The 12,650-nt window shown below is 36.0% G+C and overlaps 1 protein-coding gene across 1 annotated transcript in view; it reads left to right on the forward strand.

Annotated features, from left to right (window-relative positions):
* LOC146163777 (isoleucine--tRNA ligase, cytoplasmic-like) overlaps window positions 1–12,650 on the forward strand; it is a 63,928-nt gene that overhangs the window by 38,775 nt on the left and 12,503 nt on the right. The window contains exons 17-22 of the mRNA XM_083381838.1: window positions 747–824; window positions 4,837–4,952; window positions 5,640–5,742; window positions 6,192–6,378; window positions 7,270–7,420; window positions 8,276–8,396. Coding sequence (XP_083237964.1) covers window positions 747–824; window positions 4,837–4,952; window positions 5,640–5,742; window positions 6,192–6,378; window positions 7,270–7,420; window positions 8,276–8,396 — 756 coding nt within the window. The remainder of the gene's footprint in view (window positions 1–746; window positions 825–4,836; window positions 4,953–5,639; window positions 5,743–6,191; window positions 6,379–7,269; window positions 7,421–8,275; window positions 8,397–12,650) is intronic.

Genomic DNA, 12,650 nt, shown 5'->3' on the forward strand with positions numbered 1-12,650 from the left:
TATATTTTTATTAGCTAGAAGAATTTGCTGCCAATATACTCCTTCGCTAGAATCTAGAAACCACTGTTGGTTGATCATCAGGCCTAAAAGCAGCTGATGGGAAATCTTGATAGAAAGCCTGAACACCACCTCAAAGTCTTGCCCATAGTTCACGTTTCCTTTTTTGTTTTACTCAGATAAGAAAACCTTGGTCTTATAGTAAAGAACTGATGTTGTACTTATCACATCTGAAATGATAGAGAACTAGATTTTCCTGTCAGTGTGGATTCCTGAAATCTGGTAGCAATCTCCGTGCGGCTTCTAAACACCAGAGAATTAGATTTCGTTACTCTTGTAGTCTTTCATGATTTTAACTCCACGTGGGCAACATCGTTGACACGTTGTTAACTGGAAAAGGTCAACCATTTTTTTTCTACAAAAAAAATATATGCAAAAATATATTAATACAGATAGATCGCCACTTCAAGAACCATGACTACTTACTTTTAAACTGTAAAAACGGGTTTATATAGAGATGTTCCGTTGCAAGCAATGCAAAAAAAGTAAAAAAAAATGTTCAGGGGGAGGACAAAAATTTTTTTTTGAAGCCTTAGATTGCAAGATTTGCAAATTGTTCAATATTGCGCGGCGTAAAAGATATATTTACATTTTCAGTTGAAGTTGTTTTTATCTATTTTAACCTTATATTTCAAGATATAATAGTAAAACTATACTTGATTAAAATTAAGTGGTTTATTTTTTTGCAGGGCGAAGGCGGCCTCGAGGATTGCCAGAATGCTATCCAATCGCTGTTTAGCGTTATTATCACTATGACGCGCGTTATGGTAGGTCTTGTTGATGGCAGGTAAATTTAATCCTACTTTGAGTTATTGTTTAAATATTTAACCTCAAAACAACCTTAACAGTTTTGCAAAACCCTTAACTATATTACCAATGTTTATTTACATGTAAGCAGTCTTGGTATATTAGTTTAGAGAAGCAAGATGCTTTTTGTTTATAGTACCCAGAGTCCCAGATCTTGAATTAACTTTTTGTGTTGTCCACCCTTAAATCAATGGTTAACGTGTTATTGCTGTTTTGCTCGAGGTAAATTGCTCACTTTACTAAAAAAGGCACGATTTCTGCGAAAAAGTATTTAACTTGTATAAATTTGCCGCAATGTTTCACTCGGGTAGATAACTATTCTATCCGGGATTTAAATCTGGAAACTCCGTACTAATTTTGTAGGTGTGTTTTTCCAAGCAGTTTTCGAAGAAACTGTGGTGCGATAAATCAGATATATGTGTGAATGTAGTACATTGTTAACTTAGTTGACTACTGACCTGGCGACCCGGCCAGTCTTTACCAATATTTAGTGTAAATAACTTTGGTTTTGACATGTGAATGTAAAACAACATAACCCACTGTTTGAGTTCAAGGTTTATGTATTTAAGACTAGCTTTTTAACCAGCGTCGTGTACTTTTTAAAACCGCGTCGTGTACAAATATTACAGAGCTGACGTGATTTTGTCTCTTGCACGACTTTTTTACCTCACACATGATTTTGAGTTTGTTTTGGCAACTTACGTGCAGGCTTCGCCCACACAAATACCAGTAGATCTGGCACGCTTGTGATTGACCTTGAAAAACAGCGTGCAGGCTAAAACAGCCAAATACATAGAATGTCACCTAGACGCAGCAGCATCTAGCAATCAACTGCAGCCCGTGAAAACAAAACTGAACAAATTTAAGAAATAATCTTTTTTTGCGAATTTTATGAAATAGATGGCCGTCCGGTATTAAACGATACCTGTTCTGCATTTATTTTACGTATAGTTACGTGCAACCTGTAAAATAAGTCACTCTCTTTAAAAGCACTGTTTCGTTTATCCACACGTATTCTATGTTTTAAAGCCTATATCAGTAAAATCCAACTAAGTATATTGTATGTCAAACTGTAAACCGAAAGAAAGATAGCGTATACAACTTGAAAAAATGCAGGCGAATATAAAGCTTGGGCCATTGGTAAAATATAGATTACTTTTTATTAGAAACTCACGCATGTGAGTTAAACCTTGACAAAAAACGAACTAAAAATGATCATATCACTTACTTAAATGGAGGGTCCGAATTGTGTCGCATTGCAATCACTATGGGCAAAACTTAGTTTTGGCAAAAACCTTGTCTTTCTATCATGTATCATGTTTTATTTTTGTTGTTTTATTGTGTAGTTATTCATCACAATTTGTTTAAGTGCTTTAAATGGCAGATTTTTTCTTTAATGACAGTTGTCGTTTAATTGCTGTTTTGTCACTAAAGCATGTATATGGTGATTAATCTGCCCCCAAAATAACTCGGTATTATGAATTCCTTATTCTAGATTCAAACCCTATTATTATAGAATACCTACGGATTCTACTTAGAACACCCCTAGATTCCCTAGTGATAAAATTCGCAACTTACAGACGTTTCGGCAATTATTCATGCCGATTCGATTTTTACACTTATGAAGGCATGAATTATTGCTGAAACGTCTGTAAATTGCGAAATGTCGATTTTATCTAATATAATGATTTAAAATTTTTAGTAAAATTACTAAAAAAAAACGTGTATTGTGTTCCAAAATCCCTAGTGATTTTCAATCATTGACGGGTAGACACTCTAAATTCTTAGCTTAGTGCTTCGAAGTTAGTTTCGACTGAAGACAGCCAACTTGTACTTTGAACTTTACCAAAGGAGAGAAGTTTTAAATGTTATCACATATTGTGATACAAACAATCAAGTTGACTTCACGTGGCTCACTCAAACTGCGGCTGCCGAAGCGCAAATCGCTTTAAGCGTTACCGCAAGTACGCACGCCGGATACTTTAGGTTCTTTTTCAGCAATAGCGACATTGATCCTTTGGTTTGTTTTCAATAATAACAACATTGATTTTACTGGTGTACGCCAACCAGCAATGTTCGCTTATTGAGCGAAATTAGGCTAACACAATCAACTTGAACATTTAACCTAAACTACTATTTGTTTTATGGATAGCTGGTACACAAACTTTAAATAATTTTAAAATTTTAATCTAACAAAAATATCATGCAAACTTAGTTGAGTAGAACAGTTTGCAGTGCTAGTCACTGACTTAGCCTCGGCGTTTTTTTTTTTCAAGAAATCCAATCTATTTTAACAAAATCATTCAGTCCTAATCAGGTCCAGCATGTTTATGTCAAATTTGTTTCTTTTTTACTAAAACATAAAACACTGCTAAAAAACATTAGGGAAGGCAAAAAATAAAGCATGGCTGAAAAACATTACGGAAGGTCTACTTGTTTAAAAAAAAGAAAAAAATAATAATAATTCATTATCAAGAAATTATCAAATCTTGTCTCAAACTATTGCAAATTCATATAAAGAATTCATTCAAAAATCCATTCTAATGTACGAAAAAATTTCTTGAACTTTTTTTTTCTAATACTCTAATCCAGGGTTTCCCAAACTGTGGTCCGCGGACCGTTGGTGGTCCGCGACGACTGCACAGGTGGTCCGTGGCGATATGACAAAAAGTCAAAAGTCACACATATACGTTGTACAGTACGTACCCCTTCAAAGATAATTGCCGCTGTTTTTCACAACTTAATAATTTCGAAAGTTTTTTCTATATCCAGTATCCTAAATCTTACTTGTTGCATCTTCGTTTTAGTCAAAAAGTGGTTTACGAAAAATTCTCGTATTCCTCGTCTATGACGTAATAATATATTCTTATCGCTATTCGGAATTTGCGGTTTTGTTGGATCATTCAAAACCGAATAGTTTTATCTATGTGTATATTTGTATTGCGGTCCGCGGAAAAACATATTCAAAAATAGTGATCCGTGGTTCAAAAAAGTTTGGGAAACCCTGCTCTAATCAACCGATGTGACCTAATCTTCTTAGCTCAGGTAACAAAGTCTGATCTTTTGTCTTACATCTTTAAGTTCGCGTTATGCACTGTTTTAAAGATATTACTAATTTGGACTATTTTTTTATTTTATCTCGGCAGTCTGGAGTTTTTTTTTTTTTTGTACTTGGAACAAGACACTTGACTTACTTCTCCTGCACAGGCTTGATGATTATATAATACAAACATACTAAAAACACTATTTTTTGAGACCTCACAATAATGGTGCTTAAGTTTTTAGGTAAAGTACTTTGTTTCTCAGCCAGCCGGAAAACTTTACAGTCATAATATCAATTTGATTAGTTTTGCTGATTTAACCGTAGTAATGATGTCATTTGGTATTGTATCGAATTGAGGTTGATTTCGCCCAAATAGGAATAAATTGCCAAGTATCAGGCATTCATATTTCCAGCTAAACTTTACAGTGAAAACAGAGATCCGTGTTTTCCCACGAGTATATCAGGTTTTTTCTGTTTGTTAAACACTAAAATAGCTTTCCACATGGGCTAAGCCTCGACCACAGTCTGAATCGCTGCACGCGGTTGGCTTGGCTTTAACGTATATCTGGTTAGATAAAATCCACATTGACGATGTACGCTAAACAAGGTTGGTCTCCAATGATGCCTATCTTTGTGTGTTTGATGCTAAATCTCTCGCTGTGGGACGGGTGCAGCGACTGCGTACATCGCGGAGAATCTGAAACACAAATTACTGTATTATCTGGGGTTGCTTATCTGTCTTATCTGGGTTGCTTATCTGTTTTCAATAGTTGAACTTCAGTTTGCGGAAAATTCGTCCACGGTATTAATCCCATTGAAAGAAGAACTTTCCGAATTGCCTGCATTTGTGTATTGGAATGTCGTTTTGCAAATAAGTATTAAGAGTTCGCGGTAATACGCCGTGAAATTGAACTTGTTGTTGCACGCAGAGTCCGTTCACTCCCTTCTTGACCGAGCAAATCTACCAGAACCTGCGCAAGATCGTTCCGGAGCTACAGAATGAAGATTCTAGAAGCGTCCACTATCTTCTGCTACCTGAAACTTTGTGAGTTAGATACAGAACCCATTTTTGTAATCTAAATCACAATATTATTTTTTTACCATCTCTTTATAGTTTATGATGTCGTTTTAAAAGCAACAATTGACTTCTTTGACAGACTGTTTTTTAAAAATGTTCCAAAAATACTGCCTGTTTGTTTTATATGTTTCCCACGTTTTACCTGCCAAATGCTTGCCCTGTAGTAATTGCTTCCTGTTGCATTTCTACTGAATATCGATCTGCAACGGATTATCCAATCAAGTGTTTTAACAATTTAACGGCCCTTGGCCCTTTTCGCATTGTTATTTTTTGTATAAAAGGCTTTAAAATCTAAAAAGCCTAAAATAATAACAAAAAAGCCTATTTTTAACAAATAAACTTCGTTTACTATGCGTAAACAAACCTATAACTTATATTATGTCGAAATTGATTTATCCAGAAGCATTTAAACTGCAAACAATTAACTGTTAATTATCATTTCCCATAAGGGCTAAACAGTGGTTCTCAACCCTTTTTTCTTTCATGGCCCATTTTCGTTGCACAAAAACAATGTGGCCCAATAAGTTTTTATGAAATAACAAACTATAAAACTACCCACTAGTAAGCCATGGTCCACTGGTTGAAAACCGCTGGGCTAAACGAACTAAAACATATACAGGCCAACTTTAATCGCTTGAACAATATTATTTAAAGAGACTCGCTCATTGACGAGGGAATCGAAAAGGCGGTTCACAGAATGCAAACAGTCATCGAACTTGCGAGAGTGGTCAGAGACAGGAAAACCCTTCCTACCAAGGTAATTTGCCCGAAAAAAATAAATCCAGCATGTATAGCACAGAAAAAAAGCTATACCAAGTGTTTCGATCATGTTTCCAAATTATATTGCATTAGTCTACATTCTAAATGTTATCAGTAATGATGGAAATATTAAAAGGCAGTTATCTGTGTATTATAAACTTCAACAAAACCTGTTGATTTTTATTATACCCTTAAAAAGGACATTTTCCCAACCTAGAGTTTGTGATAATATTTTTGTGGGTACTTGGTTGGCAGTTGAAGTTTTATGTTTGTTTTCATGGTAGTTACGTTAACCTTTTTATTAAGTTAGTGGCTTACTGCTAGTTATCGAATTCCTACTTTTTGATGTTAACTTACTGGAGGTTAAGCTTGACTTTTATATTACTTACGGCTACTTAACAGGAAAACTGTTGAGAACCCCTAATTTGCACTTTTTTCGTACTGTAGTATCCGCTGCCGGAGCTTGTCGTCATTCACAAGGATCCCCAGTACCTTGCTGACGTCACCAGTTTGGAGCGTTACGTCACCGAGGAGCTGAACGTGCGTTGCGTCACGATGTCGTCAGACAAGGACAAGTACGGCGTCAGTTTGCGCGCCGAGCCCGATCACATGGTTTTGGGAAAACGACTTAAAGGTACAGAATGGACGCCCGTGTTTGACTATAAAGATTTTTTATTGTACTACAGTAATAACATCGAAATAAGAATAACATCATCGTTATAAAAAAAACACAGTTCGGAATACGACCATTTGGGACTAAACTCTTAAAATTAGTCGTAAAAAGATCTTAATCCGAATAAGACCGAAGCCTGTCACTTAACAACATCTTGCCTCACCCAAATCCCCACTTCTAACTTCGTCACTATGTTCCTCATTTTCCATACAAATTGTATCAAGTTGTTTGTGATTGCGGGACAAAATTGCGCTTGATTTTTGACGTCGCTTGACTTGCTATCGAACTGAACACGGTGAGAAACAAATAAGCCTTGGAATGAAGACTTCTATACGTGATCGAAACAACCATTGTTAACAAAAATGTTGCAAACGACCCCGGGTTCAACAGAATCGGGAACAGTAACATAAACAGGGATTTCTGGTACCTAGTACATTTATTGTTTTTATAGAAAATTACGTCAAAACTGTATCATTAGGAAGCCTACTTCGCCTTGTAATTTTTACTTCTTTGAATTTTTTTCATGATAATAACTCCGTGTGATTACCATGTTTAAAAAGCGCAATTTTTTTTTTTACCTTCGGTTACTTTATACTTTTTTTTAAAAACTTTTTATTCAAAATAAAGAAATCGCTGCGTTGGAAGGCAAATAATGGTTGGAATTTCTATATTAATTTCCAAAACATTTTTAGTATCGGACCTGATACTCCAACCCTTGGCATTTGGTTTCGGCTCCGATCCGATATTATCGGTCATCCCTAGTATCGGCAGCGAACAAATATATGGGTTAATCGTCAGGTTGGCAGCCCGTGGTGTCCGTAGAATAACGCAAAAACTCTGTTCATGACTCAGGCGACTTCAAACAAGTGACTGCAGAGATCAAGAAGCTGGACAACGACCAGGTGGAGGAGTTTATGAGGAGCGGGAAGATCAACATCCTCGGACACGACCTCGCTCCTGGGGACCTTCGCATTATTTACCAGTTCTCCAGTGAAGATTCAAAGTAAAGAATTTCAAACTAGCCACAACTGAACTATTCTGTAAACATAAAAATTAGTCTCGAGCACACCTGGGCAAACTACGACACGCTAAGAAATTTGATCCGTCCCGCGGCTCATTTTCCATAAGCGTAATAAAAAATAACCCTTTACGTTTTTCATATTGGGTTTCTTACATGTTGTTAAATAAATTACACTTCAAGGCAAATAACTTTTCACCATTTTCACTAAATCAGGGGTTCTTAAACTTTTTTTTCCGCGGACCCCTAAATGTTTTTCAACCTAGCGTGGACCACGGTCGGCAAAAAAAATCCAAAATGACATCATAAATTGACGTCACAGTACAAATAGACTTTATAAATCTGCTGATTTTGGTCCAAAAATGTGAAAGTGAAATTGAGTCTAAATAACATTTAGTGCAAAACCGTTTTATTTTTAATCAAACGGTTTTCTTTAAAAAAAGATTACTTCCTAAATATACACTAATATTTTAAGTAGACCTTCATGGACCCCCTAAAACTAGTTCGCGGACCCCCAAGTGGTCCATGGACCCCAGTTTAAGAACCTCTGCTCTAGATTGTTTAAGCATTTATTTTTACATCTTTGTTTTAAAAAAACACTTGTAAGACGTCTTATTATGCGTTTTTCAGATCCTTTTTTTGATCCCCATATTTCAGATCCTATTGTTTACCCGGCCTTCCAAGATTTTTGTTTGTAAAAGCGATGCCGCGAGGCTCCGTTAACGGTTTTTCGACAAACTATCTCTTTCCTAATATTGTAAACAAACATACAAAGCCAGCGCCTGCACAAAACGCCCAGCGCAAACCGAAACTAATCGAGAGTCGTGCGTTTCGTCACAGGTACGTGGCCCATTCCGACAACGATGTCCTTGTGCTACTTGACGTCACGCCAGACCAGGCCATGTTGGACGAGGGAGTGGCCAGAGAGATCATCAATCGGATACAGAAGCTGAGAAAGAAGGTAAGGGCTGATGCTGGTTACTCGCACTGCGTTCTAGATAACAAAAACTCGTTTGAGTGTTTGCAGCCGTGTTGTCAGTGTTTCGATTTTTAGTTCTGATTAAGAAGATTTTAAATATATCGTTTCCCGTTTGAGTTGGCTAAATCTTTGGGGCGGCCGTATTTCTTTATATATTGAACTCTAGGTCAGGGACGGCGAACCACTGACCAGCGGGTCACACAGTGACCTATTACAGAATTTCAGTGACCAACTTGTTCGTCTAAATTAAATAATAATTTGGTTAATTATTTACAACTGAACTTGGTATAATCAATCGTAAGGAATCGCCGAAGTAAACTTTTGAATTACCAGTCAAGGATAATTTTATTTAACCAAATATGCAGCAGCAATTTTGCATTAATATTGACAAATTTTTTCTGCGCCTATATGTAAGATTTAATAGATAAAGGTCCTGTTTGTGGCCTACGTAATAAAAAGGTTCGCCTCGAAGCTCGAGCTCAGTGTTACTCAACCTTTTTTTGCGGCAACCTAAAACTAAGCGTCAGTATAAAAGCGAAGCTTTGGCGACCAAATTTCTCTTTGAACTTTTTGCAAGCGAAAAAGAATTTAAGTAATATCGGCCCTGTCGTCGTAATGCTTCCGCTAATTTTTTCGCTCATGTGTTAAAGAAAAATCTCAAATAAAATAAGTCTAACCATATAAAACAAATGCTCCCAGCGACTCAAACAAATCAAGTAAATTTGGTTCATGACCCATGGGTTGAGAAACAAGGCTTAAGTTGCTTAATACATGGTTTCTTTTAAGTTACTTTGAACTATAAGGATAAAATTCACATTTACATTCGTCATAAACTGTCACCTCCACGCGTAGCCCGATTTCCTTTCTTTTATGTTGTTAGAAGAAGACTAATTACCTGAAAACTGAAATTAATCACTGTTTTCAAGCAAATTATATTGATTTCTATATGAAATTGTTTGCCTGGTTTTAATTTCGATTCAGAAACGTTTGTGTCAACATTTTACCCGAGAGTTTCGAAGTGCCTTGGAGTTTCGAAGTGTGTCATTTAGGTGTGTTTCGAAAGTTTCTTGTGATTTTCTCCTCGCGAAAATGCTGCGATCACACGACAGTTTCTCCAGTTACTATGCAGTTCCAAGAGCTTCAGATCGCCAATTGGGCATCGTCGCTCAATTTAATATGCGGTTAAAGTTTCGATCGAAACCCCTAATTCTTTAGACATGTTTCATACTTGTATCTGAACAATTTTCAGTATGCTGCGTGGGCACAAGTAGTTCGTCCAAAGCGGCGCCAGGTGTCTAATGCAGGTTTTTCCGATATCATGACATATAACAACATTTTTGTTGCTTAAATAAGAAACGACTTGCTTGTATGGTACGATATATCGTGACAAGTATACATACATACTACTTCGAAGATGATCTTAGACATAGGCAGTTGGCCTTATTATCCTAACTCGGCGATATTTGCACAGGCTGTTGTGGAGTGTTCATATTGCAGTACCAATATTATCGCAAATGTCTGTTGTTGGGTTGGGTTGGGTTGGGTTAGTTCTTGACATTTTTGTAAAATTCAACTCGTCTTACGACAAAAGAATTGCAAACGCTTGGTATCAAAAACGTCGAAACAGATAAATTGTAATGCTCTTATACCACCTTATAAACGATTCCTTTCCATGTTTAACTGTGGGACTACACCATCGGTTTAATTCTTTAGGTCCGCAGAATATTTCCCAAAAAAACAATATTTTCCCAAAAAAACAAGAGTTGATTAGATACGCAACTAACCTAAATTCCAAAACAAAACTTAAACTATATGACATTTGCATAAAGCTCAATGTCAACTTAAATGCTATTTTTTTATGTCTTCTTCGATTAATAAGAATAATTAAGTCCAATTAGGTCAATACAAATTTTTATCCTGCCTGCGATCTCCATTCTTCACAGTTATCCACCAGTTTGGTGCCCCTGGCGTAGACCGATATTATATGGCGGTTTCGGTATCTGAATTTATTTGTGGTAAACATAACGGTAAAAGAATTTTACTCAAAAGTTCAAAGTCCGTGTATCGCATTCTACATCACATGGATCCGGTTTATGGAGGCTGACCGTGTTGTCGCTTGAAACAAAATAAGGTTCACGATGTGGCGTTTGTTGATTGGCTAACAAACATGCACGCGAGTGTTTCGAAGTTTAAACCCGTAATCAGTTGATCAGACAGACTGCTCACCTTTCCATTTTCCGCTCGTGGTAATTTTGAGGTTGTGAATGGAGCGGATTAAAAGAAAGGCGTAAACAACTTTTATATGATCTACACCGTCACAGATGTTAACTTTGCGCATTTCAGGGTAAGTGGTTTAGATGCCTTGACATTGTAGTTGTGTTAACGGCATTTGACCACTCAAATAAATTGCCCACTCAAAATAAACGGTCAATTGACCAGTCAAATACTCGTCAAATAGGTCAAATAGGTCAAATATTGGTCAAATACTTTACACTCTTTTAAAATGCAATTTAAGTTAAAAATAAACCTTGATTTTAACTTTAAATAAATGTATGAACGTTTTAGCCCGTGTTTTACCGGGCTTGCCAACCCTACTTATAAGTCTATGACAATAAAGTTTTGATGCTGTTTCTGTATCAATACCATTATTTGATATGTATTGCCATTCATTCGAATTAACATATGAATACACTTGATTAAGCCATTGTGTTCTTAATAAATTCCTACACACTGATAAAGGCTTAAATCAGTATCGGATCTGATCCACTGGTTTTCAACAGACCAACCTCCATCCTTTTTACCGCTGAACAGATTGAAGTACGATATTATGCCCATGGGGATGCTGTTTGACGGCGTGATTAAACGAAATTTTCGGCCCCGATAGTCCTCAGAGTTAAACTAAAAAAACAAGCGTTTCCTGGCCAGCGGCGATGTTTTTTTCTTGCGTGCGTGTAATTGGTGTTAACAAGATTTTTTCACGATTGCCTCGATAACAACGCAACGGAGAAATAGGTTAAAGCCGCCCAGAGTATGTCAAGACAGTTTCGCATTATTTATTAACTCAAGTAAAATTATTAAATCAAGTACAAAAAAAAGGAAAAAAAAAAGGAAAGTTTGTACCGCTTATTTTGTTATGAACTATGACGTATTTTACTATTAATTCGGATTGTACATAACAAAAAGTCGAACTTTAAATGTTTAAACAATCTGTCATTTTGTACTAACCCACAACTAACGATTTAAGCGCAAAATATAGAAGATCCAATCAACAGGCTATAGCTCAGATTTAGCCGATTAAAAACTGATTTTTAATGACTTCCCTCGACTAAGTTTTTATCAGTAGGCGCAATATGGAAATAAAAAAGTAAACACAAATATTAATTAGAAAAAAAGATTTCCGTATGAACTAAGGGCAGCTCAAAGTATTTAGATCAGTTTTTAGCTGTTAAAATATCTGATTTTTGCCCATGTTCCGACAACAATACCGAGATTTTAAATTACAGAACAGACCCTCAATTTTCAATAATTTGACTTTTTGTCTGCAAAATACCAATTCTAGTTGTTTTATTCAACCAAATAATTTCCAACCGATATATACCAAAAACATTAAAATTTTGTTTTCTTATTTACCCTGGAATCAGCTTAAAAATTTTGTTGTATTTAAAAATAAGAAAAATGTTGTCCAACGTTTGACTGCACGCTCGCTACATTAATTTATTTGCCATGATGTTCTGTCGCCTTTGTCAGGCCTCTCGAGTTTCACCTTATCGACCTATCATATGGTGCCGAAGGTGATGCCAGGTTTCAAAGGAAATTAATCTTTTGCGTTCGTAATAATAACAGTGCCTTCGGTTTTTTTAGCGTGTTTTTCTCACGTTTCGCTGCGGTTAAGAACTAAAAACTCACCACAGGGATCTTTTTACTTTAAAACAACATTGACGACTGTTAAAAATAAAGACTGAACATGCCACGTGGTTTGAAAATGGTTTTTGCATCTTAAGCATTTTGTCAAAAAAATGTGTATTGTAGTACGTTTTTAACGCTTTTTTTTACACAATTCAAACCCTTGATTAACTTAAGATGTTCGCTTTTATTTGGTGTCAAAACCGTTGAATGATTTTATTTTTTAATTTTGACTGCAATATCGTAAATTGTTTTTCGGATGCTTCTCTTAACTAAGCTTTGGCAAAATAAAGTTAATTTCATTTTTAGAGGAAAATAATCTTAAAGGAAAAT

Source organism: Ascidiella aspersa, chromosome 2 (genome assembly GCF_963924565.1).
Source record: "Ascidiella aspersa chromosome 2, kaAscAspe10.2, whole genome shotgun sequence".
Classification (NCBI taxonomy): domain Eukaryota; kingdom Metazoa; phylum Chordata; class Ascidiacea; order Phlebobranchia; family Ascidiidae; genus Ascidiella; species Ascidiella aspersa.